This window comes from Cucurbita pepo, chromosome LG07, assembly GCF_002806865.2.
Source record: "Cucurbita pepo subsp. pepo cultivar mu-cu-16 chromosome LG07, ASM280686v2, whole genome shotgun sequence".
NCBI classification, from domain to species: domain Eukaryota; kingdom Viridiplantae; phylum Streptophyta; class Magnoliopsida; order Cucurbitales; family Cucurbitaceae; genus Cucurbita; species Cucurbita pepo.
In genome coordinates this window covers 9,833,261-9,856,698 of record NC_036644.1, presented here as the reverse complement: position 1 = coordinate 9,856,698, position 23,438 = coordinate 9,833,261, and the positions used below count along the sequence as shown (strand labels likewise).

Genomic DNA, 23,438 nt, shown 5'->3' with positions numbered 1-23,438 from the left:
ACTTGTGTGAGCAATGGTGGTCTAAGAGGAAAGCACTTGTGTGAGCAGTGGTGGACCTGGAAGCGAGAATGTCTGTTTGAGTAGTGTGAGAATCTAATGTTTTGAAAATACAAGGGTTCCTCCATAAGGTTCGTCCATAGAGGATAAGTTAGGGCGTAAGATCAAACCAAAAAACATTCCTGTGTTGATTTGACAAAAATTACATTTCTTGCTGAGAATACTCGTAGAGATAAACTATAATATTAACAAAGCTTTTAAATACGGTCTTACTTGAACAACATCGGCTCGATAAGTTGTTCTATTGTGTATGAGTTCTAAAGAACAAAACTATTACATATCAGAAACAGATGGCTTAAACACAACCATCGACCTAATGATGGTTGATGTAACAACACAAGCTCACCGCTAGTAGATACTGTCTTCTTTAGGTTTTCTCTTTTGAGCTTTCTCTCGAGCATCCGCTAGGGACAGGTTCTCACACCCTTATAAAGAATGTTTCATACAATATCTACTAACGGTGGGCCTAGGTTATTACAGTTGGACTCTGTGCCTGTGATCTGACAGCTAAGGGCTTAGATGAAATCGAACAAATCACCAGCAAAGAATTGAGTAAGAAACAGGGTATTGAATTCAATGAGAACCATGGAAATGAGCTTTTCCTTCTAAACAAGATGGAGTGGTGTAATTAATGTACAAAACGTATGAAATGACAGAATCTATACTGACATGCATTGGCATAAACTAATATAACATTCAGATTCAGTACATTACAAACAAACTCCTGAAGGGGCAGAAGAAACCACATGATCATAGAAGTCCATGCGGTGCATTAACGTTCACATCAATAATCTTGGAAGCAAATTGGTCAAGGAATGATGATGTTCATAAACTTCCTCTTTGCAAATGCTAGCCACCATTTATTTGGAGTCCCATTGGCTCTATACGCAACACTCAAGAGTCTCCCACTTGTTTCTTCTCTTATTTGCCTCAAATAATTCCTGAATAGATCTGCATATAAAGGTAGCCATATTTGAAGCTTATGAAATTGCTGATCTTAAGACAAGGAACAGGAGTTTACTGGCTTTTTTTCACACAAAATTAACTCATAATATCTCCATCAACAGAATTGGAAAAACGTCTAAATGCAGAAAAAGGAGCAAAGTGCCTAATCTGAATGCATCAATGTAACAACCTAAACTCATCGCTACCAGATATTGTCCAGATATTGTCCTCTTTGGACTTTCCTTTACGGGCTTCCCCTCAAGGTTTTAAAACACATCTATTAGGGAGAGACTTCTACACTATTATAAGGAATGTTTCATTCTCCTCTCTAACCAATACTGGATCTCACAATCCACCCCCTTGGAGGCCCATCTTCCTCGCTAACACACTGCCCGATATCTGGCTCTAATACCATTTGTAACAGCCTAAGCCCACTGCTAGCAGATATTGTCTTCTTTGGAATTTCCCTTCCAGGCTTCCCCATAAGATTTTAAAACGCGTCTACTAGGGAGAGGTTTCCACACCCTTATAAGGAATGTTTCGTTCCCCTCTCCAACCAACGTGGGATCTCACAATCAATCAATCAGAGCTAGTGGCGACCATTGGGAAGTGAAGATTCTTCATATGTAAGCATTTCTAGTTGACAAATAAAAGCATTACAGATATCGAGCAGTTAAGCAAAAACTAAAATCGAGCTTCACCTGCTTCCTCATTAGATTGAGGGATAGGGAAGAGTCCAGGAAAGGGAAAGCCCAACTCTCCAGGCACGGGAACATTCTCCAACCCCAAGTTAATTATTGCCTTAGTTCCCACAGCCAAAGTTCTGCAACCTTCAAGCCTCTTCAAAGCCACATTGATGTAGAATGTCAAATAGATGAGAAGCTTATCAGCAGGACTCTTGATGTCAAAATTTCTAAAGAAAACATTGGCACGAAAGAATGTAATTGCTTCATCAACAATATCAGTCTTATCTGTGAATTTCCAACCAAGATGAATTTCAGTACGAAACATATAGGAAGACGAGATGAAACAAACAAAATAATCCATTGAGTTCGTGTAAACCTTGATCTGAAACTGGAGCAGGACCCTTTATATGACTTTTCAAAGGAAGTAAAGGGCATCCACAAGCCTTGCTTATTCCTTCCTCATCTACAAAGCTAGAGTGGTGAACCTAACATGAAATCAATGGGATCAAAAATACAAACAAGTTTCCTCCTAATGGCCTTCTCAATCTTAACACTTCCCATGCTACAACTACATCGTGAGTTAAAGCTTTTAACAATTGAAACCTCACCATAATTTATCTCAATATTCAACGTCTTAACCTTCAATCCGAACTCCGAGTTCTTCCCAACTGCGAAGATCGCAGGAAAAGAAGTAAAGTAAGCGGATCGATCTCTTTAACGTCTAAAGAACAATTCGAGTTCCAACAGGTAATTTAGCAATGAACTATAAATATCAATCAAATCAAACGAATTCTGATTCATTCAAAGCCAGAGGACAGAATTTCCAATAGAATTCGAAATCGCAATTCGATCGGCTCTCACTTTGCAACTGTAAATCGACTAATTAGGATCCGATGAGACTTACCGGAGAGTTTATGTTCCAATGAGCGGATCGGAGACGGAATGGCCGCCGGGAATTTCAGAGGCAGCGCTGAACCTAACGGTGGGGGATCGGAGAAAAGGTTTTCGTCTCTGGTATTTCCGTCACCGTCTTCTTCTTTCCATTCTACTCTGTCAATATTTGCGAGAAGGAGGGGTGAAAAGGAAATAATGTTAAAATTTAGGGGACGTTTCGTAAAAAATAAGAAAAGTAGGGGCGTTTTCTGAAAAATATAAAAATAGACTCCTCAAGCAAACATAGATAGAAAAAGGGCCGGTTTGCAAATTAGAAACTTTTTTTTTTCTTTGGAAAAAATATAATAATTTTCAATTATTGTTATTTTTTAACTTCTAATTATTTATATTTTAGTAAATTAATTTTTAAAAACTATTTCCACTCGTGAATTATTTATAAAAATTATCGAAAATAATTTAAGAAATAACCCTAAATCTTTCTCTCGAGGAAAGACTCGAGGTCCGAACATTTATTGAAGAAAGAATTCTTACCTTCAACTCAAAACAAAACAGACCGACATGCTCTAAATCCAAGCATAACTGTTTTTAGTCGTACAAGTCGCCTGTTGAAAGGGGAAAGACCCCATGTGTAGCCCCGAACACTGTCAAAACTGACCAACATGCTATAAGCCTAAGCATAATTGTTTTTGTACATGTCACCTATTGAAAGGGGAAACACCCCATGTGCAGCCCCGAACACTATGATTAAAGCAGCTAAGCACAATAAATATCGTGAGCGTTACACGACCAATTCTAGTTTCAGCTCAGTACTACTCCAAACACGTCACGAACTTAAGGCATCAAAATTTCTCATAGACTATCCAAGAACATTGGAAACATGAACAACTTTCACATTGCCCTAAATAAACTTTCTTTCATTTTTTTCTTTTACAAGTTGGAAATCATTGTAGCGTCCATTAAACAAATTGGCACAATATATATAAGGAGGCTAACTGTACATGGCAATTCTAGGATAATAAACTTTGACAATGGTGGATACGTTGACGACGAAACCATTTAAATTAGGTCTGTAAACGACGAGGTTAACATGTACGGGATGTTTGCCATTGGACCTCGTTGGCAAGCGAGCTCGTGAATGTCCCTGACAATGTCGAAAACGGCCTCAGGTTGTGCTAGTTTGAGAGCATTTTGTGACATTGTGTGAAGTTCTTCTGTTTTTGTGCTGAACCATTGTGCAACAATGGCGGCTGTTTCTTTAGGACTTCTAGTGAACACTCCAGCTCCATTGTCAACCACATATGGAACATTCCCTTTTTCCTATGGGGACAAGGTTTTTTTTAATGAGTTCGTTATGAAAACTCTAGTCTAAAGCTCGATGCAAATGTCGAGTTTCGGCACTTACTTGTCCGGGAATATAATCGTTTAGAATGATCGGAAGCCCTCGAATCAAAGCTTCTGCAATTGTACCGGGACCGGCCTGTGAACAAAAGTTTAGTTTAACATGATCAAGTATTTCAATGGTTCATCCATCACTATGGTTCAATATCAAGTTTTGTTTATAGACATCTTCATACGGCCTGATATCACTAAACAATATCTAACTGCACCGCCTGATATCACTAAACAATATCTAACTGCAACACTTAATATCACTAAACAATATCTAACTTCACTGCCTGGTATCACTAGACAATATCTAACTACACCGCCAGATATCACTAGACAGTATCTAACTACACCGCCAGATATCACTAGACAGTACCTAACTTCACCGCCAGATATCACTAGACAGTACCTAACTTCACCGCCAGATATCACTAGACAGTATCTAACTTCACCGCCTGATATCACTAGACATTATCTAACTGCACCGCCAGATATCACTAGACAGTATCTAACTGCACCGCCAGATATCACTAGACAGTATCTAACTGCACCGCCTGATATCACTAAATAGTATCTAAGTACACTGCTTGATATCACTAGACAGTATCTAACTGCACTCCTTGATATCACTAACCAGTATCTAACTGCACTACATGATAGCACTAACCAGTATCTAACTGCACCGCCTAATATCAGTAAACAGTATCCAACGATAGTAAAATCCTGAATCATGTTATCGTATTTGGCATTTTATCCTAAACAAAAGATTTATGAGGGAATATCAAGAAATGCAGCAAAGACATACTTTTGTTATAATACAGTCACAAGCACCCATCCATTTCTCCATCTGTTTTTCAAAGCCTCTCACCTGCAAAACAGGAAGAAAAGAAGCTGAAATGAATGCCAATAAGCAAATCTTTAAAGCCCTACAAGAATGGCTACAACTGACCTTAACAGGGATCTTCCATTCAAAGGCTTCAAGAGAAGAGGCCAAAGTTTGGTTTCTTCCACAAATAATAACAATTTGCCCAATAGCCTTCTCGTTGTCCTTATCATAAAGGGACTCTGCAAGAGCTTTTGCTGTTTTCTTTACAGGACCCATCCCTTCACCTCCTCCCATTAGCAGCACTGCTGGTAACTCTGGATCCATTTCAAGTTCTTCCCTTAGTTCATCCTATGTGGGCGAGAAATCGCATCGAAAACCGCCACGAACACAATCAGACCTCCTTCAAACATAATTACATGGTTGTGATGTACTAAAATGTAAAGATCTACCTTCTGGAGTACTGCTCGAGCGAAGGATGGCCTGATAGGTAGGCCGTAGACACGTACTCGAGACTCTTCGATGTCGTCGAGCAAGGCTCTCTTGGCTACTGCCTCTGATGGGCAGTAGCATCGGTTTACGCCGGGATGAAACCTGGATTTATAGTGTTTGTAATGTTAGATAAGATAGAAGCTAAAAGATCAGCAGAGAATAAGTAAACTGACCATGTTGGATGGCAGGTGTTTAAGTCTGTTATGACTGTGACAAACACCACTTTTTTTTGAAGGCCTTGCCATTTTAGAACCCATAAAGGAATGTGTTGCATTAGTGGATGAACACTGATGATAATATCTGGCTTGTACTCCATTAGACCAGCCTCCACCTCCCTTCAAACAAGAAAAACAACGAAAAACAACGAACGATGTAAGAACGTTTGGGTATTTCTTTTTATCCTTTATTAGAAACCACGACTCTCTACAATTGTATGATATCGTCTACTTTGAGCATAAGCTCTCGTGACTTTGCTTTTGGTTTTCCCCAAAAGGTTTCATACCAATGGAGGTGTATTTCTTACTTAGCCAATGTTGAACTACTTCTTTCAATAATCCTCAACAATTCTCTCCACGAACAAAGTACACCATAAAGCCTCTCCTGAGACCTATGGAGTCCTCGAACAACCTCCCCTTAAACGAGGCTCGAGTCTTTCTCTGGAGTCCTAGAACAAAGTACACCTTTTGTTCGACACTTGAGTCACTTTTGACTACACCTTCGAGGCTCACAACTTTTTTGTTTGACACTTGAGGATTCAATAATATGACTAAGTTAAAGGCATGACTCTGATACCATATTAGAAACCACGACTCTCAATAATGGTATGATAATGTCACTTTGAGCATAAGCTCTTATGGCTTTGCTTTTTTGTTTCCCAAAAAGCCTCGTACCAATGGAAATGCATTCCTTAACCAATGTGGGACTACTTTTCTCAATAATCCTCAACAATTCTCCCCACGAACAAAGTTCAACATAGAGCCTCCCTTGAGGCCTATGAAGCCCTCGAGCAACCTCCCCTTAATCGAGGCTCGACTCCTTTCTCTGGAGCCCTCAAACAAAGTACACTCTTTGTTCGACACTTCAGTCACTTTTGACTAAACCTTCGAGGCTCACAACTTCTTTAGTCAACACTTGAAGTTTCTATTGACATGACTAGGTCAAGGGCATGACTCTAATACCATATTAGAAACCACGACTCTCCACAATGGTATGATACTATCCACTTTGAGCATAAGCTCTCATGGCTTTGCTTTTGGTTTCCCCAAAAGGCCTCGTACCAATGGAGATGTATTCCTTACTAACAAACTCATGATCATCCTCTTAATTAGCCAATGTGAGACTATTCCTTTCAATATCCTCAACAATCCTCCCCTGGAACAAGGTACACCATAGAGCCTCCCCTGAGGCCCATGGAGCCCTCGAACAACCTCCCCTCAATCGAGGCTCGACTCCTTTCTCTGGAGTCCTCAAACAAAGTACTCTTTGTTCGACACTTCAATCACTTTTGACTACACCTTCGAGGCTCACAACTTCTTTAATCGACACTTAAGGTTTCTATTGACATGGCTAAGTTAAGAGCATGACTCTAATATCTTATTAGAATCCACGACTCTTCGCAATGGTATGATATCGTCCACTTTGAGCATAATCTCTCATGACTTTGCTTTTAGTTCCCCGAAAACAAATGCAATCCTGAGGCAACCCAGGGCTCCCTTGGACATTCACATATGATAATAACTAACAACAGAGAGTATTGAGCTAAGAACATATTGAAAAGATTGTTATATATACTTTGCATAGTAAGCGGCAATGGCAGCAAGATAGACTGAATGAATCCACCGAGGAGAGGTACTATGAAATGCAACCTTCCATAGCTGAACATGCTTTACCATGAACTTGTAAGATCTCTCCATGTCATTCAAAGGCCAACCCGTATACTCTTTCCAAACATCCTTTACGAATATCTGGAAAATGGACAAGAGATTTGAGCTAGCATTCTTCTCTTACAATATAGATGGCTTGTACACAATGTTAAGCAAGAAATCGCTTACAAGAAGATTCACACAACAAATTTTGACAGATAGAAGCCTAAGATTGCAAGATCTTTACGCATACACAAAGATCTCTAAGAACAAGCATAAAAATGGCACGTTTACAAGACTTCCACGTAAAGGAGAGGCTAAAAGAGAAACAGAGAGGTAAATTACAAGCCGAATCTGATCGTTTTCAGCAAGATTTTCAGCAAATAATCAACAAATCTCATGATTAAACGATGGTTAAACGAGGCTGAACGAACATGATGTTAGGAATCACGACTCTCCACAAGAACAAACAAACATGATGTTAGGAAACGAGGCTGAAAAAAACTCTCATGGTTTTGCGAAAAGGCCTCATAGCAATGAGAACATATTCCTTACTTATAAACACATGACCAGCTACTTAATTAGCCAACGTGGGACGACTCCCTTCTAACAATCCTCCCCTCGAACAAAGTGCCTCATAGAGCCTCCCCTTAATTGAGGCTCGACTCCTTCTCTGGAGTCCTCGAACATAGTACACCCTTTGTTCGACGCTTGAGTCACTTTTGACTATATATTTGAGGGTCCCAACTTCTTTGTTCGACATTTGAGGATTCTATTGACATGGCTAAGGACATGGCTCTGATACCATGTTAAGAATCACGACCTCCATAATGGTATGATATTGTCCACTTTGAGAATAAGCTCTCGTGGCTTTGCTTTGAACTTCCCCAAGAGGCCTCATACCAATGGAGATGTATTCCTTACTTATAAACCCATGATCATTCCCTAAATTAGCCAATGTAGGACTCCCTCCCAACAATCCTCAACTACCCTCCCCTCGAACAAAGTACCCTATAGAGGACCTATGGAGCCCTCGAACAGCTTCCCCTTCATCGAGTCTCGACTCCTTCTCTAGAGTCCTCGAACAATCCTCAACGCATGAAGCAAAACGTAAATCATGAAAAAAGAAACTCAAAACCCAGAAGAGAAAATCATTCAAGTAACTTGATAAACAAGAAAAATCCACAAGAATTTCAGCAAATAACCAACAAATCGCACGATTAAACAGAGACGAAGATCACAAAAGAACATGAAACAAAATGTAAGTAGCAAAAATCTCAAAACCCAGAAGAGAAAATCATTTAAGTAACAAAAGAACATGAATCAACATGTAAATAAGAAAAAAAAAACTCAAAACCCAGAAAAGAAAAATCGTAGAACTCACCTGATACTCATCGCCAAATTCAATCCGAAACGCATCTCGAATGGCCTCCGCAGAGGCTCTATGGCCACCGCCTGTATCACTCATCAAAATAAGAACATTCTTGGTCCTCTCGGCTCCAATCTGAACCATTTCCAAAGTCCCATCGTCATCATAATCCTCCTCTTTAAACTCATTCCCACAGATCCTATGAGTACTACTTTGATAATGCCCTCCCACCCTCTGAAACACCTTCTCTGTAACAGACCTGGGCGTAGCGACAGACATAACCAACAATCCACCAAAAAATAAACAGTATCAGAGAAATCAAAACGAGACCCACTTAACTCCGGCCGCTGTGAATGGCGGAGAAGGCGGGAAAAGGGGAAGAGAATGATGGAGGAGAGGGTATTGCGCGCAAGACCCTGAAATTAAACGCTGTAAATCGAGGGAAATTAGAGAGAAAAAGAGGGATCGGTTGAGAGGGAATTTTGATTAGTGGGTGTTGAGAAGGAAATGAAGTTGTGTGAGTTGGCAGAGAATGGCGCCGTTGAAATATGCACATGAGATTCCTATTTTGCTTTAAGAATGAGAATGTTCGTTGAGGAAGATCCGAATCTTCTTCTGCTTCATGAACGGTAACTTGAATCCGGCGCCATTTTTATCACACCGCATTTGGCATCCTCCTCCTTGGGTTTTGGATATTCTTTTTAGTTGTTATATATATATACACACACACAACCTTGGCCTAGTATTAGAGGCTCGTCGAGCCGAAGCAAGTTAGCATGCAAGCACGAGTTATATGTTCGGTTAGTGAAATCAAAAGATAATCTCCCTAATCTTCGACCAAACTCCAAAACGAACGAAAAATATAAATAAAGCATGAATTTCTTAATGCTTGACATGAACGTGTCAAGATGATGAGTATGTATGGTATCAAATATGATTGAACTTTTAAAAATTTCAATAACATTCTTAAACTAAAAAAAAAAATACTTAATTTTTTTATGAGGCAGGCAATAATTTATTTAAAAAAATACTATAAACTTTTGAAATATACCCTAAATTTTTTAAGAATTACAAAATATACCACTACATAATTTTGGATACAACTTTTATTTATTTTTTTAACATGGTTTTTTTTTTAATTTTTCGTTAAATTTTATATGGTTAACCAAATTAATGAAAAAGAAATAAGAACGTCGAGTTAATGTGCATCGATTATATTAATAAATGAATGAAAGTATAATTCAAAAATTTGAAAAAATTGATAATTTTAATAAATCCAACCTTTTTTATTATTAAAAAATAAGAACATGGGGGCTAATTATTATTAAAAAATTGATAATTTATTGGTTAACACGAAGTATTTTTTAATGCATTTGTCAAGATTTAATAGTGATTTTTAAGAATATTCCTTTTTATATTATTAAAATAATTATAAAAATATATATTAAATATGAGAAGGATCAACAAGAAATATAATAAAAATACAAGGACATAACAGCAAAAGTTGCCAATAATTGATATCGTGTAAACTAATTGTAATAGTATCGGTGGGGACCCAAAGGGGTCAAAAGAAAATATAACAAAAATACGAGGGTACATTAGCAAAATTTACAAATGATTGATACAATATGGGTCCCAATAAAACTTTATGTGAGGTTAATAAAGAAAATGATGTTATGAGCAAGTGGCATTGTGAGACCAACATGATAGCTCATTTTATTCAATTGTGTCTCCTAATTATTTAACCTATGAGGTGGTTTGATGTATAGATATTAAATAAATCTAATGATATTTCGAAAGTGAAAATATAATATAATATATATAAAGTAAGGTAGGGCGTAGTGAGGTAGGGTCAGGGAATATAATCTCTGTTCCCAACCCGACTTAGCTAGGAGAGAAACCTTTCATCACATCCTCCACATTTTCCACTCAAATAGAGAATTCATACCTCTTTCGAGGCAGGTAAAATGAGCATCTCTAGTAATAAAAACATGAAACTTTTCAACCCTAATTGTCACGAGAAACTTTTCATCACATTCTATAGAGATTTCCTGCCTCGAGATTTGGATGAGGTCGAAGCAAGGTCAAGAAATATAATCTCCGTCCTACTTATCTAGCATCACATCCTTTCACATTTTGCATTTAACCAGTGATTTCCTACCTCATTCGAGGCAGGTATCCATAGGTAAAATGAACATCTCTAATAATAAACATGAAACATTTTCAACTCTAATTGTCGAGAGAAACCTTTCATCTCATTCTCCACATTTTCTACTTAAACAGAGATTTCCTACCTTGTTCGAGGTAGGTTTCCACAAGTAGAATGAACATCTCTAATAATAAACATGAGACCTTTTCAACCCTCGTCCCGAAGATGTTATAGGAGCCATCAATAAGGAAAGCTTGCCCGAGCAAGTGACAACATTTTCTAAGGAAAGCTATTGATCATATTGAACATAAAGGGTTTAGAACGTTGCTATTTACACTACATGGGGTTGGATTTTGGGTATGAATCAGGTTTAAGGATCTCTCTTTCAGCTAGTTAAACGTCATAAAGCTGTTTATAGAAGATCAGGCAATGGAATGATATGGCAATTCAAGAACCCCCATCTTTCAGAGTTAGAATTAGAGAGGACTCTGTACCTTGTTGAACATCAGTGAGCATTCTTTCAAGTTCCATATCAAAATTTTCATCGGCGTGATGTTCTTGCTCTTCGTGTGCCTCGACTAGAGCAAGCTGTTGGTCATGTCCAACTTGTTCGTAAAAGGCTCCTCGTTGAACGTTCCAGTCCTCCGCAATCTTTTCAACTGTATCTCCAATCAATCCCTCATCCTCTGATATGTGCTTTATGTCCTGGACATCCACGATCTCGCTCGCTTCTTTTGGTACCAAGACGAACATAGAGAAACATGGGCATAAAGTTTAGTAAGAAACAAAAATCATGAGAGAATAGAGAGATCAAATATGATTGGGATGAAAGAAGTTACCATATAATGCAACTTTCTTTGCCTCTGAATAATCTGATGACATCTTTTTCAATATATTCAAACCAGCTTCCATCCCCTGATAAATAGTTGATAATAACATGGAAGAGTTCATAATGCTAGTTAAACAGGTATTGGAGTATAATGGATCAGAAACAAGGCGAATCGGGTAAGTTTTGGTATTTTTCACTTACCAAGTTCATATGGATATGATCTTCTATTGGGGTATCAGCAAACAGCCTAGACATCCAAAAGTAAAAATCAAGGTTGCTGTAAAGATATCATGGCATGAACAGTATAAATCTAGAACAAAAAGGATAATCGTCTGTGTCTCGAACGTACTTATCATAGGCAACTTGAATGCGGGCATTTTGTAATTCTGTTAGTTGATTCACTGTTTCCAAGGCAGAGCTCTCATTCATGTCTACAGATCCAAAGAGGAACATGTTCTTTTCTAACATTCTTTTCACCACAGCAGACGCCACTTTTACGTTCTTTTCTTTTGCCTCGACAATAAGTTCCTTCAGTTTCTTTAACTCTCCTATAAACGTGGAAGCGTCGTAAAATAACCAAAGAAGAAAAGGTAAACATGAAATCAAGAGACGTCCACCCAAACAAAGAGCTAGGAAAAACTTACATATATCTATAGATAATTATCAAAGAACTTTGAGAAATCATACCAATAGACAGGTAGATTTTGTAAGAGGGTTTAAAGGGTTGTGTCTCATAAAGGCTGTAAAGGCAATAAAGGCCACCTAGTCTGTGTGATAAAGAAGCGGTACTGACCATGTGACCTGCAAAACGAAGTATTAGTACCATAATCTTTGAAGTAAAGAGCTTTGTTCATCATAATTTAGAAGAAATCGTCAATGGCCAACAAATTAATGTATAGATGACCGAACTTATTACGCCAGAGCCTACCGATTGTTTGGGCATACATTGATTGCATAAAGAACGCCAAGTTCAAAGGAGCAGCCTCAAATATGTAAGTGAATTTCCTTCCAATCCATACTTTCTTCATATCCGCAAAAGATGTAAACCCGCCCTGTAAACCAAACTTCTCAGGGGTTATACATTTAAAAAACTAACATCTTTTCAATATGCAAGTTAGCACAAACAGGAAATCTACATAACTTCAAAGTACTTAAGAGCTACCTCAGCATATTCATTGATCAGCTCATCGATATCAAGCCTGAATGGAGAAAGATCCATTGCATCCACAATTATCTGAGTGAGAAAAAAGCATTACATGAATGCATAGTAGAAAAAAAATGGGTACAGCAATGGAAAATCCTTCCATAGGCAAACTATGTCATCAGAAAAATATAAATTCCGACTTTCTTCACATTTCAAGGAATGAGTTCTCAGGAAAAATAATAAATAAGAACAGAATTTTTCAAATAACATTAACATTGACACGAAACAATCCTTTCTACCATGTGAACAAAGTATAAGTGTCATGGGGATAAGCCAGATATAAGTGGGATGACAGTTAGGAACCACGAACCTCTACAATGGTATGATATTGTCCACTTTGAGCATAAGCTCTCATGGCTTTGCTTTTGGTTTCCTTAAAAGGCCTCATACTAATGGAGATGTATTCCTTACTTATAAACCCATGATCATCCCCTTAATTAGCCAAGACTCCCTCCCAACAACTCTCAACAATCGTCCCCTTGAACAAAGTACATCATAGAGTCTCCCCTGAAGCCCATGGAGCCCTCAAACAGCCTCCGCTTAATCAAAGCTTGACTCCTTTCTCTAAAGCCCTCAAACAAAATACACCATTTGTTCGACTCTTGAGTCATTTTTTTACTACACATTCGAGGCTTACAACTTCTTTGTTCAACATTTGAAGATTTTATTGACATGACTAAGTTAAAGGCATGGCTCTAATACCATGTTAAGAACCACGAACCTCCACAATGGTATGATATTGTCCACTTTGAGCATAAGCTCTCATGGTTTTGCTCTTGGTTTCTCTAAAAGGCCTCATACCAATAGAAGAGATGTTTTCCTTACTCATAATTATAAACCCATGATTATCCCCCTAATTAGCCGATGTGGATTCCCTCCCAACCATCCTCAACAATGACTAGTTTGCAAATTACACCATCGGTGATTGTTCAGGTCAGCTCCGAGCACACATAAACTAATTTCACAAATAAGTATCGAACTCTTCTGATTTCACTAATTTCACAACTTTTGATTTTCAATAATTTTCAAATCTTCGTCAGATGGGTATCCATAGTTCAAAACTTTTCCCTCTAAACCCTTTTGCTTATTTGCAAATACAGATGAAAAATGCAATGGCAGAACGTTCGATGGGCAATGAACAGCGTCGGATTCTCCCATTTCAAAATACAAAAACAAATTACTGGAACATTCAGCTATTTTCCCAACAATAAATATACCACAAGACAAAGACATTGAAATTAAAAGAAAGGTAAAAGAAGTGATACAATACCGAACGAAAAGGCGGCGAGACAATCGCAGGTCTACTGTGAACTGTCCGTCACCGCCTGATGCCTGAAGAGAAACAGAGAGTGGTTTCCAGAGAGAGAAGCGGTGGAGGCCGGTGGGTGAGATTCGGAAAGCAAAGTTCTCCGCGCCATTTGCACTCCGTTTTTGTTATATATCTCTCAAATATATATATATATATATATATATATGTATGTATTTATTTATTTATTTATTTTGAAAATTTAAAAATAATTTTATTAATTTAGTTGAAAAGTTTTGATGATCATTATTAATAATTTGTTCAAAAATGATCTTTTGATCTTTAAAAAATACATTTAATTTTTAAAAATTTTATTAATATTTTAAAACTTTTTTAAAAAAATAAAAAAATACATGGAAATTCAACTCATACATATAAAGTCGTCAAAATAGTTAAAAATCAAATTACTAACGTTACTTTTGAAAATTTATGAATATTAAAAAAAATGATAATAATCATAAAAATATTTTAAAATTTTTTTCAACAATTTTAGAGTATTAATAAAAAAATTAAAAATTCAAAAGTATTTACAGACTTTTTTTATTATTATTTTAAGAATATTATTGAAAATTTAAAAAAAAAAAAAGTGCTAAAAGTATTTTTTTTAATATATTTTTTTTATTTCAATGCTATTATTAAAATTTCTAAAAATTTTGTATTTTTATCGAATCAATTAAAAAACTTTGTCATTTTTCATTATTCCAAGTTTTTCGATGTACTTGCAACTTTGGTTCATGTTAGCCGGCACTTTTAAAAACGATCATTTTGGTCTTCATTTTCATTTTATCTCATTTCTTTAGATCATAATTTTAAAATAGACGGTTCGAATGAAAGTTTCGAGGACTAAAATGAACTAAGATTAAAAGTGTAGGGACTCAAATGGAAGTTCTGAAAGCACAAAACAAATCAAAGCCGAAAGTACCGAAACTATAACAGTTTTTAAACCTAAGAATAATTATTCACAATCAACATCTTAAAGAAGCTCACAACTTAATAATTATTCACAATCAACATCTTAAAGAAGCTCACAACTTGACTCGAATAATTATGTGGAATGATTTTCGAAGTGTTCCACGAAACGTTTTACACTAAAGTTATTCCAAACAGGTCCTTAGTGTGTGCTCGTGAAAGCACGAGGGAGAGAGAGACTCACTCGAAACTTAGATAGATAAGAAATATGATGTTTTCATGCACAAAAATGTGATTCAACAGCATTTTTTCCCCTTTTGTTCTCTCTTTTCATAAGAACATGAAGAGATTTCATCAAAATTTGGCAGCTGACAAGTTAAGCAATAGTCAGCACAATATTAACTTACTATGGAGGACAGCCCCATCTTGATCCTATTTCCCATGAAGCTTGCAATAGGCATATAAGCAAGATCCCAGAAAGCCAAGCGACTGCCCAAGAACATTAAACTAAAAAAACACCAAAAGAAAGCCTAACAAGTTAACAAGGTAAAACAAAACGAAATTGTATCGAAGCTTCAAGGTAAAGAGGGCGGATTATGCTTACGAAATCGAAGGGAAGGCCACCGAACAGAAACCAGCCGAGCCCGATGCTGAAAACGTCCTATTGTAGAGCATTCAAAAGTCAGGAAAACAAACATTGGTCTAGATGTCTTCACATAGTAAAGGCTACAATATCATCTAGACAAATAGTTTGGACCAAGCTAGAGTTTTCGAACTAGTACTCCCATATCGATAATTCTTAACCATCGTGGTTTGGTCCAGTGGTCAAATAAGGGCCTCGTGAATAAGAAAGAGTTTAAGGGGAATGAAAAGTCAAACTATGGATGTAACAGCCCAAACCCACCACTAGTAGATATTGTCCTCTCTGGGCTTCCCTTATGGGCTTCCCCTCAAGGTTTTAAAAAGCGTCTGTTAGGGAGAGGTTTACACACCCTTATATGGAATGTTTCGTTCCCCTCTCTAACCGATGTGGGATCTCACAATCCACCCCCTTTGAGGGCCCAACATCCTCACTGGCACACCGCTCAATGTCTGCCTCTAATATCATTTGTAACAGTCCAAGACCACCGCTAACAGATATTGTCCTCTTCTGGGCTTCCCCTAAGCACGTCTGTTAGGGAGAGGTTTCCACACCCTTATAAGGAATGTTTCGGTCCCCTCTCCAACCAATGTGGGATCTCACAATCCACCTTCCTTGGGGGCCCAGCGTCCTCGTTGGCACACCACTCAGTGTCTATCTCTGATACTATTTGTAACAGCCCAAGCTCACTGCTAGTAGATATTGTCATCTTTGGGTTTTCCCTTTTGGGCTTCCTCTCAAGATTTTAAAACACGTCTGTTGGGGAGAGATTTCCACACTCTTACAAGGAATGTTCCGTTCCTCTCTCCAATCGATGTGAGATCTCACAATGACAGTCACCTACTTATGGAGGTCATGATCTCTCACGTGGAAAGGAACCATTTCCTCCTGTGAGAACGGAATCCTCCAAAACTCGTGCCATGCCCTTGAAGAGACCATGTCTGAGGAAGATTTCATGTTCTATATAGCATAAGCCAATGTAGGAGGAACTAAGCACTACTCACCTTCAAATTACCGCAGACTGTTTGTGTCAATGCTGAATTGAGAGTGGTGTTCAGAAATACAAAGTAGTTGATCAAGAAAGCCATTATACAAGAGAGAAGCATCACAGTCTGCAAGTACGAATAAAGGCAAGAAACTAAGAACTGTCGATTTAAACTGAGCCTGGATTAAAGCATGACTAATTCAGCAACACAATAGGAACAGATACCTGGAAGCCAAAGGACGACAGGTACCGAAAATTTAACGTCGTTTCAATGTCTCCCCTGATTGATATCCAGAATAGCAAAAGAGGTCCACATACTACTCCTACAAATATAAGAAAACCATTTTATGGTCAGTTCAGATAAGTTGAATCCAAAAGCTTCAAAACATTGAGAGGAAGTCCTCTAACCATTGCACCACATAAGGCCAAAGGTATTTAGACCACTGGATTTCCCTGGAAGTACTTAAAAGGGTCATACAAAACGTGCCACGACGTCAACGTTAGATAAGCGAGCACAAAGCAGAACTGTTATTACCGATACGAGCAATAGAAGCAAGATATATAGCGGTACATATATTTGCAATGCAGACCACAGCATAGGAGTAGGCGTCAAATGACAAATCCCTGGCTCCAGCCACTACTGCACCAAGTATAATCATCCCCACACTGATGAATCCTTGGAATTATCAAGTAGGAATGAATTAGCATTGCAAATATGCATATACAAAACTAATGAATGAGAAAAGATTGAGTTCACAGCCATGCCACTGTCTTGTTTATTAAAGATTCTAACTAAAACATCTAAAATATTTAAAAGAAGGGAAGGAACCATTTTATTTTCCGCTTATAGAGTGATAGAAACAGGCATCATGGTAAGACCCTTATATGTCAAAATTTTTATAACAGCCCAACCGCTAGCAGATATTGTCCGTTACGTATCGCCATCGGCCTCACGGTTTTAAAACGCGTCTACTAGGAAGAGGTTTCCACACCCTTATCAAGAATGTTTCATTTCCCTCTCTAACTGATGTGGGATCTCACAATCCACCCCCTTTTGGGCCAAGTGTTCTCGCTAACGCTCGTTCCCCTCTCCAATCGATGTGAGCTTGGGCTGTTACAATTTGTCACTATAGAGCACGATATCAATGATGAAAGGAAAAAATTGTTAAAAGAGTCGAATACAATTAGAAGGGCAAATCTATACAACATGCTTGCCTACCTGCCAACAACAAAAAGCGAATGACGCTGCCTGGTCAACAAGTACTCGGCAACCATCGTAAATGCGACGGTAGTCCTCCTCAATGTTGTATACATGGGAACGTTGATCCCACGAACAGATTCCATAGTCACAAGCTTTATCAGGGAAAATCTTGTTAGCAGATTTTACAAAGGTTTCAATAAACAAAATGAAATATATTATACCATAAGATACATACCATGTAAAGCAAATATGATATGGAGAGGGGAAGTGTTTGAACCAAAGTCTTATAAGGTACAAGGATCGACTTTCCAGCACCGATGCTTTGAGATTCAACCACTGTAAAAGAGATAATCCTCCGGCGATGCAATACGTAAAGAAGCGTGCACGAACACATAATCTGAAAAGAACAAATTGTGAGTGTCTAGGCCAGCTTAAGCACAACTCGTCTAATTTCATTGGACAACCACCTAACCTTACTACATTTGGTTGCCAAGGTAACTTATACGATATTAAATCCTAGTTAAGGGCCACCATGTCTTGAACCCACACTAAACTCTTTATTAGTTAAATGGTCATTTTAATCGCTAGCTTAACTTAGAACGAGATAAAGCGGGTGTGAATGATGAGAAGTTGTGGAAGTTATTGTGAGAATCGATTTTGCTTGTCTAACGTTGATATCCTCACTACCAAGTCACGAAGTACCATAGTACTCCTTTCTTCAAAGGAATCCGAGACGAGAGAGTAGTCCTAAAGTAGGTATCCATCATTATCTCATTGATTGGTTCATCGGTACGAACCATCAAGAGACGAGCGAGACATTTTGTACCCAAGACAAATGCGCTACCATGTTACACTACATCCCGGGCCTCGTTTTCCACATTTTTTATTCATTCCTCCATTGGTATATACAAATTATCATGCCATTTCTTTTCTTTGTTGGTCTCATAACATATATAAAAGATAATAAACAGACTACCGTCGTAAAGCAAATATCGAGACAATTCAACAAATCGTTTACCTGGAAAAGAGTGATGACATTGGCACATGGAAAGTTGTAAGAAGAAAGAGCTGCTTTGTTGAACATTAGCAACAGAACTGCAGAAGGGACGACAACACAATATCATAGTAAAACTAAATACAAACAAGTTTATCAAGTCAATAATTGAAGCAGCCAGAAATTTCAATATGCACTAAAACCAGTGTTGAAACTATTAATCTCTAAAAAGTAAAGTAAAAAATAATTACTCAAGAACATAGTGATAATAATTATTAGTCCATTGAAAGAAGCCAAGCAATGATTATCTTATCTATACTTAACATATAGGTATTGTTACTCCAACACCGCAACATCCAACTCTAAGAACAGTGCCCAAACACAATTCTTATCCCTTGAAAAGTGCATTAATCAACCATTAGCTAATTGTAATTACTAGAAAGAATAAGATCACTTAAACCATCAATCCATTAGCTAATTTAGACTTCACTTGGATATAAACAGGGAATGACAGGAAGACTTGGAAGATTAAGGGGGTTGCTCAATATCCAACAATATCAAATGAGTGAGCTGAATTTGCATTTGGCTAGCTTGTACTCAAAAACGATTTTCAAAAACAATAATTCTATTAAGTCAATCCTTGGAAACATCGTTTTTGTGAGATCCCACATTGATTGGAGAGGGGAACGTGTGCCAGCTCACTAGGTCCCGAAGAGAGGTGGATTGTGAGATCCCACATCTGATGAGGGGAACGAGTGTCAGCTCGTTGGGTCCCGAAGGGGAGTGGATTGTGAGATCCCACATCAATTGGAGAGGGGAACGAATGTCAGCGAGGACATTGGGCCCCGAAGGGGTGTGAATTGTGAGATCCCACATCGACTGGAGAGCGGAACAAAACATTCTTTATAAGGGTGTGAAAACCTCTCCCTATGTTTTAAAAACCTTGAGGGGAAGCCCAAAAGGGAAATCTCAAAGAGAACAATATCTACTAGCGATGGGCTTGGGCTATTACACTTTCGATATTCTCCACGATTCCAAATACAATATTTCATAATTCTTAAACGTTCTAAGAACTAAATTACGGTCGTGTAATCATACCTATAATCATTAGTAACATATAACAACTACCCACATGAAAAATCTAAGCATATGTTATAAACTTATGCACAATAATAATTTCTAGCTAATTTAATCATGACGTGTAAAAAAGAGAGGAAAGGAACTTGCCTTTTTCTGGAAACTTTGAACCTTTTTAAGCGTGGAGTAGGCACCCTCCACCATTATTCAAGCTTGTCATTTCACTAACATTAGAGATTCTATCTCATTCGTATTCCACTAAACATTCCTTTCATCTTCCAAGACCCACCATGCACTCTCTCCCTCTTTTCTTCTCTAAAGACCCACCACTTGCTCACTCACTTTCTTCTATCGTCCCATCATATGCACATAGTGAGCCTAGAAGTACATTATACACAACTTTATTCCCTAGGCTTTTGTAGGCACTTTAAAAGTCTTTCACCACTAAAAGTCGTCAAACTAAATGAAGATAATCTTAAATAATTTGCCCTTTCTCCCCCACCATAAGTCTCATAACCCCGAAAAATTTCAAGTACTACTACTCGAGTGTGGATACTCCTTCCATTTATATTGTCAAAATGACACGTTCACGTCACTGAGTATAACTTAGCGGTAACTGACGTGTATTATTTCTCTTGAGGTTGTAGTTTCAAATCCTCGTATCTTCTCAACATCTTTTGTATTTATAACGGTTCAATCCCACTACTAGCAGATATTGTCCTCTTTGGGCTTTCCCTCGGGCTTCCCGTCAAAGTTTTTAAAACACGTCTGTTAGAGAGAGGTTTCCACACTCATATAAAGAATGCTTCGTTCCCTACTCCAACCGATGTGGGATCCCACAATCCACCCCTTCGAGGCCCAACGTCCTCACTAGCACACCGCCCAGTGTCTAGCTCAGATACCATTTGTAACAGTCTAAGCCCACCGCTAGCAGATATTGTGCTCTTTAGGCTTTCCCTTTCAAGCTTCCCCTCAAGGTTTTTAAAACNGTTTTAAAAACCTTGAGGGGAAGCCCAAAAGGGAAATCTCAAAGAGAACAATATCTACTAGCGATGGGCTTGGGCTATTACACTTTCGATATTCTCCACGATTCCAAATACAATATTTCATAATTCTTAAACGTTCTAAGAACTAAATTACGGTCGTGTAATCATACCTATAATCATTAGTAACATATAACAACTACCCACATGAAAAATCTAAGCATATGTTATAAACTTATGCACAATAATAATTTCTAGCTAATTTAATCATGACGTGTAAAAAAGAGAGGAAAGGAACTTGCCTTTTTCTGGAAACTTNATAACAGTCTAAGCCCACTGCTAATAAATATTGTAATCTTTTGGGCTTTCCTTATTAGGCTTCCTCTTTCAGGCTTCCCCTCAAGGTTTTTAAAACGCGTCTGTTAGGGAGATGTTTCCACACCCATATAAAGAATGCTTCGTTCCCCTCTCCAACCAATGTGGGATCTCACAACCCAGTGTCTGACTCTGATACCATTTGTAACCGTCTAAGCCCACCGCTAATAAATATTGTCCTCTTTTGGGCTTTCCTTATTAGGCTTCCTCTCAAAAATTTTAAAACGCGTATGTTACGGAGAGGTTTCCACACCCGTATAAAAAATGTTTCGTTCTCCTCTCCAACCGATGTGAGATCTCACAATATCCCTCCGTACTACTCGCTTGCATCCTTTTAAAAAATACATGGGGTCCACCCGTATTCAAAAAGACAAAAACATAGTGTGATAAGAGGGAGAACGTCATTCTAGCGGTAAGTACATCCCATTGAAAGTCATCCTCTTCCCAATTCCCAACATAATCATTCATGATTCACAACTTTACCAGTGAGAATGGTAAAATAACAAAACTCTGTATTATTACTCTCATGAACTGAAGCAAAGATTTGTTCAATAATATTCTTCAAAAATCAAACAAACAATCTAAGAAACCGAACTACACAAGGTTAAAACAGACGCCGATTTCTTTCTTTCTGTTCTTCATTTCTTCCTCCAAAGGAATTTGGAAGCATCCAAAAGAGAAAAAGAAACAAACAAGTAGCAGTGGCAGTAGTACAACAACAGAACAAAAATCTCAAGCGGATTTCCATTCTTCATGCAAAAGAACACACAGTATATAATAAACGCATAAGCAAAGATAAATTTCGACAGAAAAAGTAAGAAAATCCAGAAATCAACGAAAAACAACGAAGAACTACATGATCGAGAGAAGAAAAGTGAAAAACGAACCAGCGGAAGCCATGTAAGAAATGGCTGCATAAGCTCCTCGTTTAGTCATGGCGGATCCTTTTCTCCCATGATCTCCTCCATCCTTCTGCAGCACTGGGAGACCTATCTCAGTTCTACCGGACGCCATAGCTTCAAGCCTTGAAGCTCTCACGTTCTTCCTTGCATCTCACTGAAATAGCGTCTTTAAAGCGTTAAACAGAGGAGAGAATAAGAAAAAACTGGCGGAGTCAGAAAATGCACCAGTAGGGTACACGTGGCGAGGTTTGTAGGCGTGGGCCCCACCATAACTTGTCCCAATTTGGCTCGGGCATTCGTGGGGCTGTGGAGCTGTGGTTCGTTTTTTTAACAATTTTAAATTTATATTTATTTTGGTTTATTTTATATTTTCCAATTTATTAAATTAGCTGAATATGCTTTTCGTACTCTTATTTTTTAAAATTGTTTTTTTTTTTTTTTTTTTTTTTTTTTTTTTTTTTTTTTTTTTTTNATTTAAATATTAAAATTTTTGTTAATTTAAATTATTTTGAGAAGATAAACACCTTAATAAATATGATATTTTAAATTATAAACTCTTATTATAAATTATATGATATTGTAATAGTAATTATAAAAAAAATGTTTAACAATAAACATATTAATAAATTAATTAATAATCGTTTTTATTGTCTATAAATATATTATAAAAACACATAATTTAATTATTTTTTTTTCAAATTTTCCTAAAACAAGCTTTTAAGCTGGCTTTTAAAGACGATTCATGCGTGCAAATTATTTGAATGTTCGACCCACATGAAAGGCGTGACGATCTGAATACGGTCTCAGAGAGAGGCTCGGTGAAATAGATATGTCTGTGAAGATGCGGACTACCTGCACCTTGACAGAAAGACCTTATGAAGCTTCACTAGTCCCTGGGATTGGTTTGGGTCTTTCCTGCGCAGCTTAAGTGGAAGGCGAAGAAGGCAAAATAGACATGTCGTCTGTGAAGATGCAGACTACCTACACCTGAACAGAAAAACCCTCTGAAGCTTCACTGTTCCCTGCACCGGAACAGAAAGACCCTATGAAGCTTCACTGTTCCCTGGACAGAAAGATCCTATGAAGCTTCACTGTTCCCTGCACCTGGACAAAAAGACCCTATGAAGCTTCACTGTTCCCTGCACCTGGACAAAAAGATCCTATGAAGCTTCACTGTTCCCTAAGAGTCACTGTTCCCTGAGATTAAAGATCCTATGAAGTGAGCACCTGGACAGAAAGACCCTATGAAGCTTCACTGTCCCTAGGATTGACTTTGGGCTAAGAGTCACTGTTTCCTGAGATTAAAGACACTATGAAGTGAGCACTTAGACAAAAAGACCCTATGAAGCTTCACTGTCCCGAGTATTTGG

The 23,438-nt window shown here is 37.8% G+C and overlaps 4 protein-coding genes across 5 annotated transcripts; all 4 read right to left on the bottom strand.

The window, feature by feature from the left end:
* Positions 1-624: 624 nt before the first annotated feature.
* Positions 625-2,764, bottom strand: LOC111797974 (actin-related protein 2/3 complex subunit 3). Its single transcript, XM_023680897.1, has 5 exons — positions 2,593-2,764; positions 2,297-2,356; positions 2,065-2,173; positions 1,704-1,973; positions 625-1,008 (listed from the first exon to the last, which is right to left on the bottom strand). The coding sequence occupies exons 2-5, from the start codon at positions 2,297-2,299 to the stop codon at positions 866-868; spliced, it is 525 nt and encodes a 174-aa protein (XP_023536665.1). The 5' UTR covers positions 2,300-2,356; positions 2,593-2,764; the 3' UTR covers positions 625-865.
* A 683-nt stretch (positions 2,765-3,447) lies between these two features.
* On the bottom strand, positions 3,448-9,186 carry LOC111799315 (monogalactosyldiacylglycerol synthase 2, chloroplastic-like). Its single transcript, XM_023682828.1, has 8 exons — positions 8,530-9,186; positions 7,075-7,247; positions 5,457-5,618; positions 5,244-5,385; positions 4,918-5,142; positions 4,774-4,836; positions 3,985-4,059; positions 3,448-3,899 (listed from the first exon to the last, which is right to left on the bottom strand). The coding sequence occupies exons 1-8, from the start codon at positions 8,791-8,793 to the stop codon at positions 3,639-3,641; spliced, it is 1,365 nt and encodes a 454-aa protein (XP_023538596.1). The 5' UTR covers positions 8,794-9,186; the 3' UTR covers positions 3,448-3,638.
* Positions 9,187-10,718: 1,532 nt separating this feature from the next.
* Positions 10,719-14,114, bottom strand: LOC111798120. Of its 2 annotated transcripts, none has more exons than XM_023681098.1 (8): positions 13,962-14,114; positions 12,655-12,726; positions 12,421-12,544; positions 12,180-12,293; positions 11,842-12,040; positions 11,694-11,739; positions 11,503-11,578; positions 10,719-11,394 (listed from the first exon to the last, which is right to left on the bottom strand). In XM_023681098.1, the coding sequence occupies exons 2-8, from the start codon at positions 12,709-12,711 to the stop codon at positions 11,111-11,113; spliced, it is 900 nt and encodes a 299-aa protein (XP_023536866.1). In that variant the 5' UTR covers positions 12,712-12,726; positions 13,962-14,114; the 3' UTR covers positions 10,719-11,110. The 2 variants fall into 2 exon arrangements, with proteins under 2 accessions (XP_023536866.1, XP_023536865.1); XM_023681097.1 differs by having other exon boundaries at positions 13,967-14,114.
* Positions 14,115-15,017: 903 nt separating this feature from the next.
* Positions 15,018-22,256, bottom strand: LOC111798044 (nucleotide-sugar uncharacterized transporter 3-like). Its single transcript, XM_023680997.1, has 10 exons — positions 22,054-22,256; positions 18,756-18,832; positions 17,973-18,134; positions 17,756-17,889; positions 17,072-17,202; positions 16,945-16,989; positions 16,762-16,859; positions 16,556-16,663; positions 15,516-15,572; positions 15,018-15,418 (listed from the first exon to the last, which is right to left on the bottom strand). Exons 1-10 carry the CDS (start codon positions 22,178-22,180, stop codon positions 15,344-15,346), a joined length of 1,014 nt encoding a protein of 337 aa, XP_023536765.1. The 5' UTR covers positions 22,181-22,256; the 3' UTR covers positions 15,018-15,343.
* Between the last annotated feature and the right edge of the window lie 1,182 nt (positions 22,257-23,438).

Excerpts from the sequence above, each read along its gene's own strand:
- LOC111797974 (XM_023680897.1), bottom strand. Across the intron at positions 1,974-2,064 it reads TGCTCCAGTTTCAGATCAAG|ATAAGACTGATATTGTTGAT; the intron begins GTTTACACGAAC and ends GGAAATTCACAG. Across the intron at positions 1,009-1,703 it reads TCAATCTAATGAGGAAGCAG|ATCTATTCAGGAATTATTTG; the intron begins GTGAAGCTCGAT and ends CTTTATATGCAG.
- LOC111799315 (XM_023682828.1), bottom strand. The coding sequence starts at position 8,793 with ATGTCTGTCGCTACGCCCAGGTCTGTTACAGAGAAGGTGTTTCAGAGG. Across the intron at positions 5,386-5,456 it reads AACACCTGCCATCCAACATG|GTTTCATCCCGGCGTAAACC; the intron begins GTCAGTTTACTT and ends CTATAAATCCAG. Across the intron at positions 3,900-3,984 it reads ACGATTATATTCCCGGACAA|GAAAAAGGGAATGTTCCATA; the intron begins GTAAGTGCCGAA and ends TTGTCCCCATAG.
- LOC111798120 (XM_023681098.1), bottom strand. The coding sequence starts at position 12,711 with ATGGATCTTTCTCCATTCAGGCTTGATATCGATGAGCTGATCAATGAA. Across the intron at positions 12,294-12,420 it reads AATGTATGCCCAAACAATCG|GTCACATGGTCAGTACCGCT; the intron begins GTAGGCTCTGGC and ends TTCGTTTTGCAG. Across the intron at positions 11,740-11,841 it reads ATTCAAGTTGCCTATGATAA|GCTGTTTGCTGATACCCCAA; the intron begins GTACGTTCGAGA and ends TTGGATGTCTAG.
- LOC111798044 (XM_023680997.1), bottom strand. The coding sequence starts at position 22,180 with ATGGCGTCCGGTAGAACTGAGATAGGTCTCCCAGTGCTGCAGAAGGAT. Across the intron at positions 16,990-17,071 it reads TGCTTCTATTGCTCGTATCG|GGAAATCCAGTGGTCTAAAT; the intron begins GTAATAACAGTT and ends AAGTACTTCCAG. Across the intron at positions 15,419-15,515 it reads GTGGCCTTCCCTTCGATTTC|TTTAATGTTCTTGGGCAGTC; the intron begins GTAAGCATAATC and ends GTGTTTTTTTAG.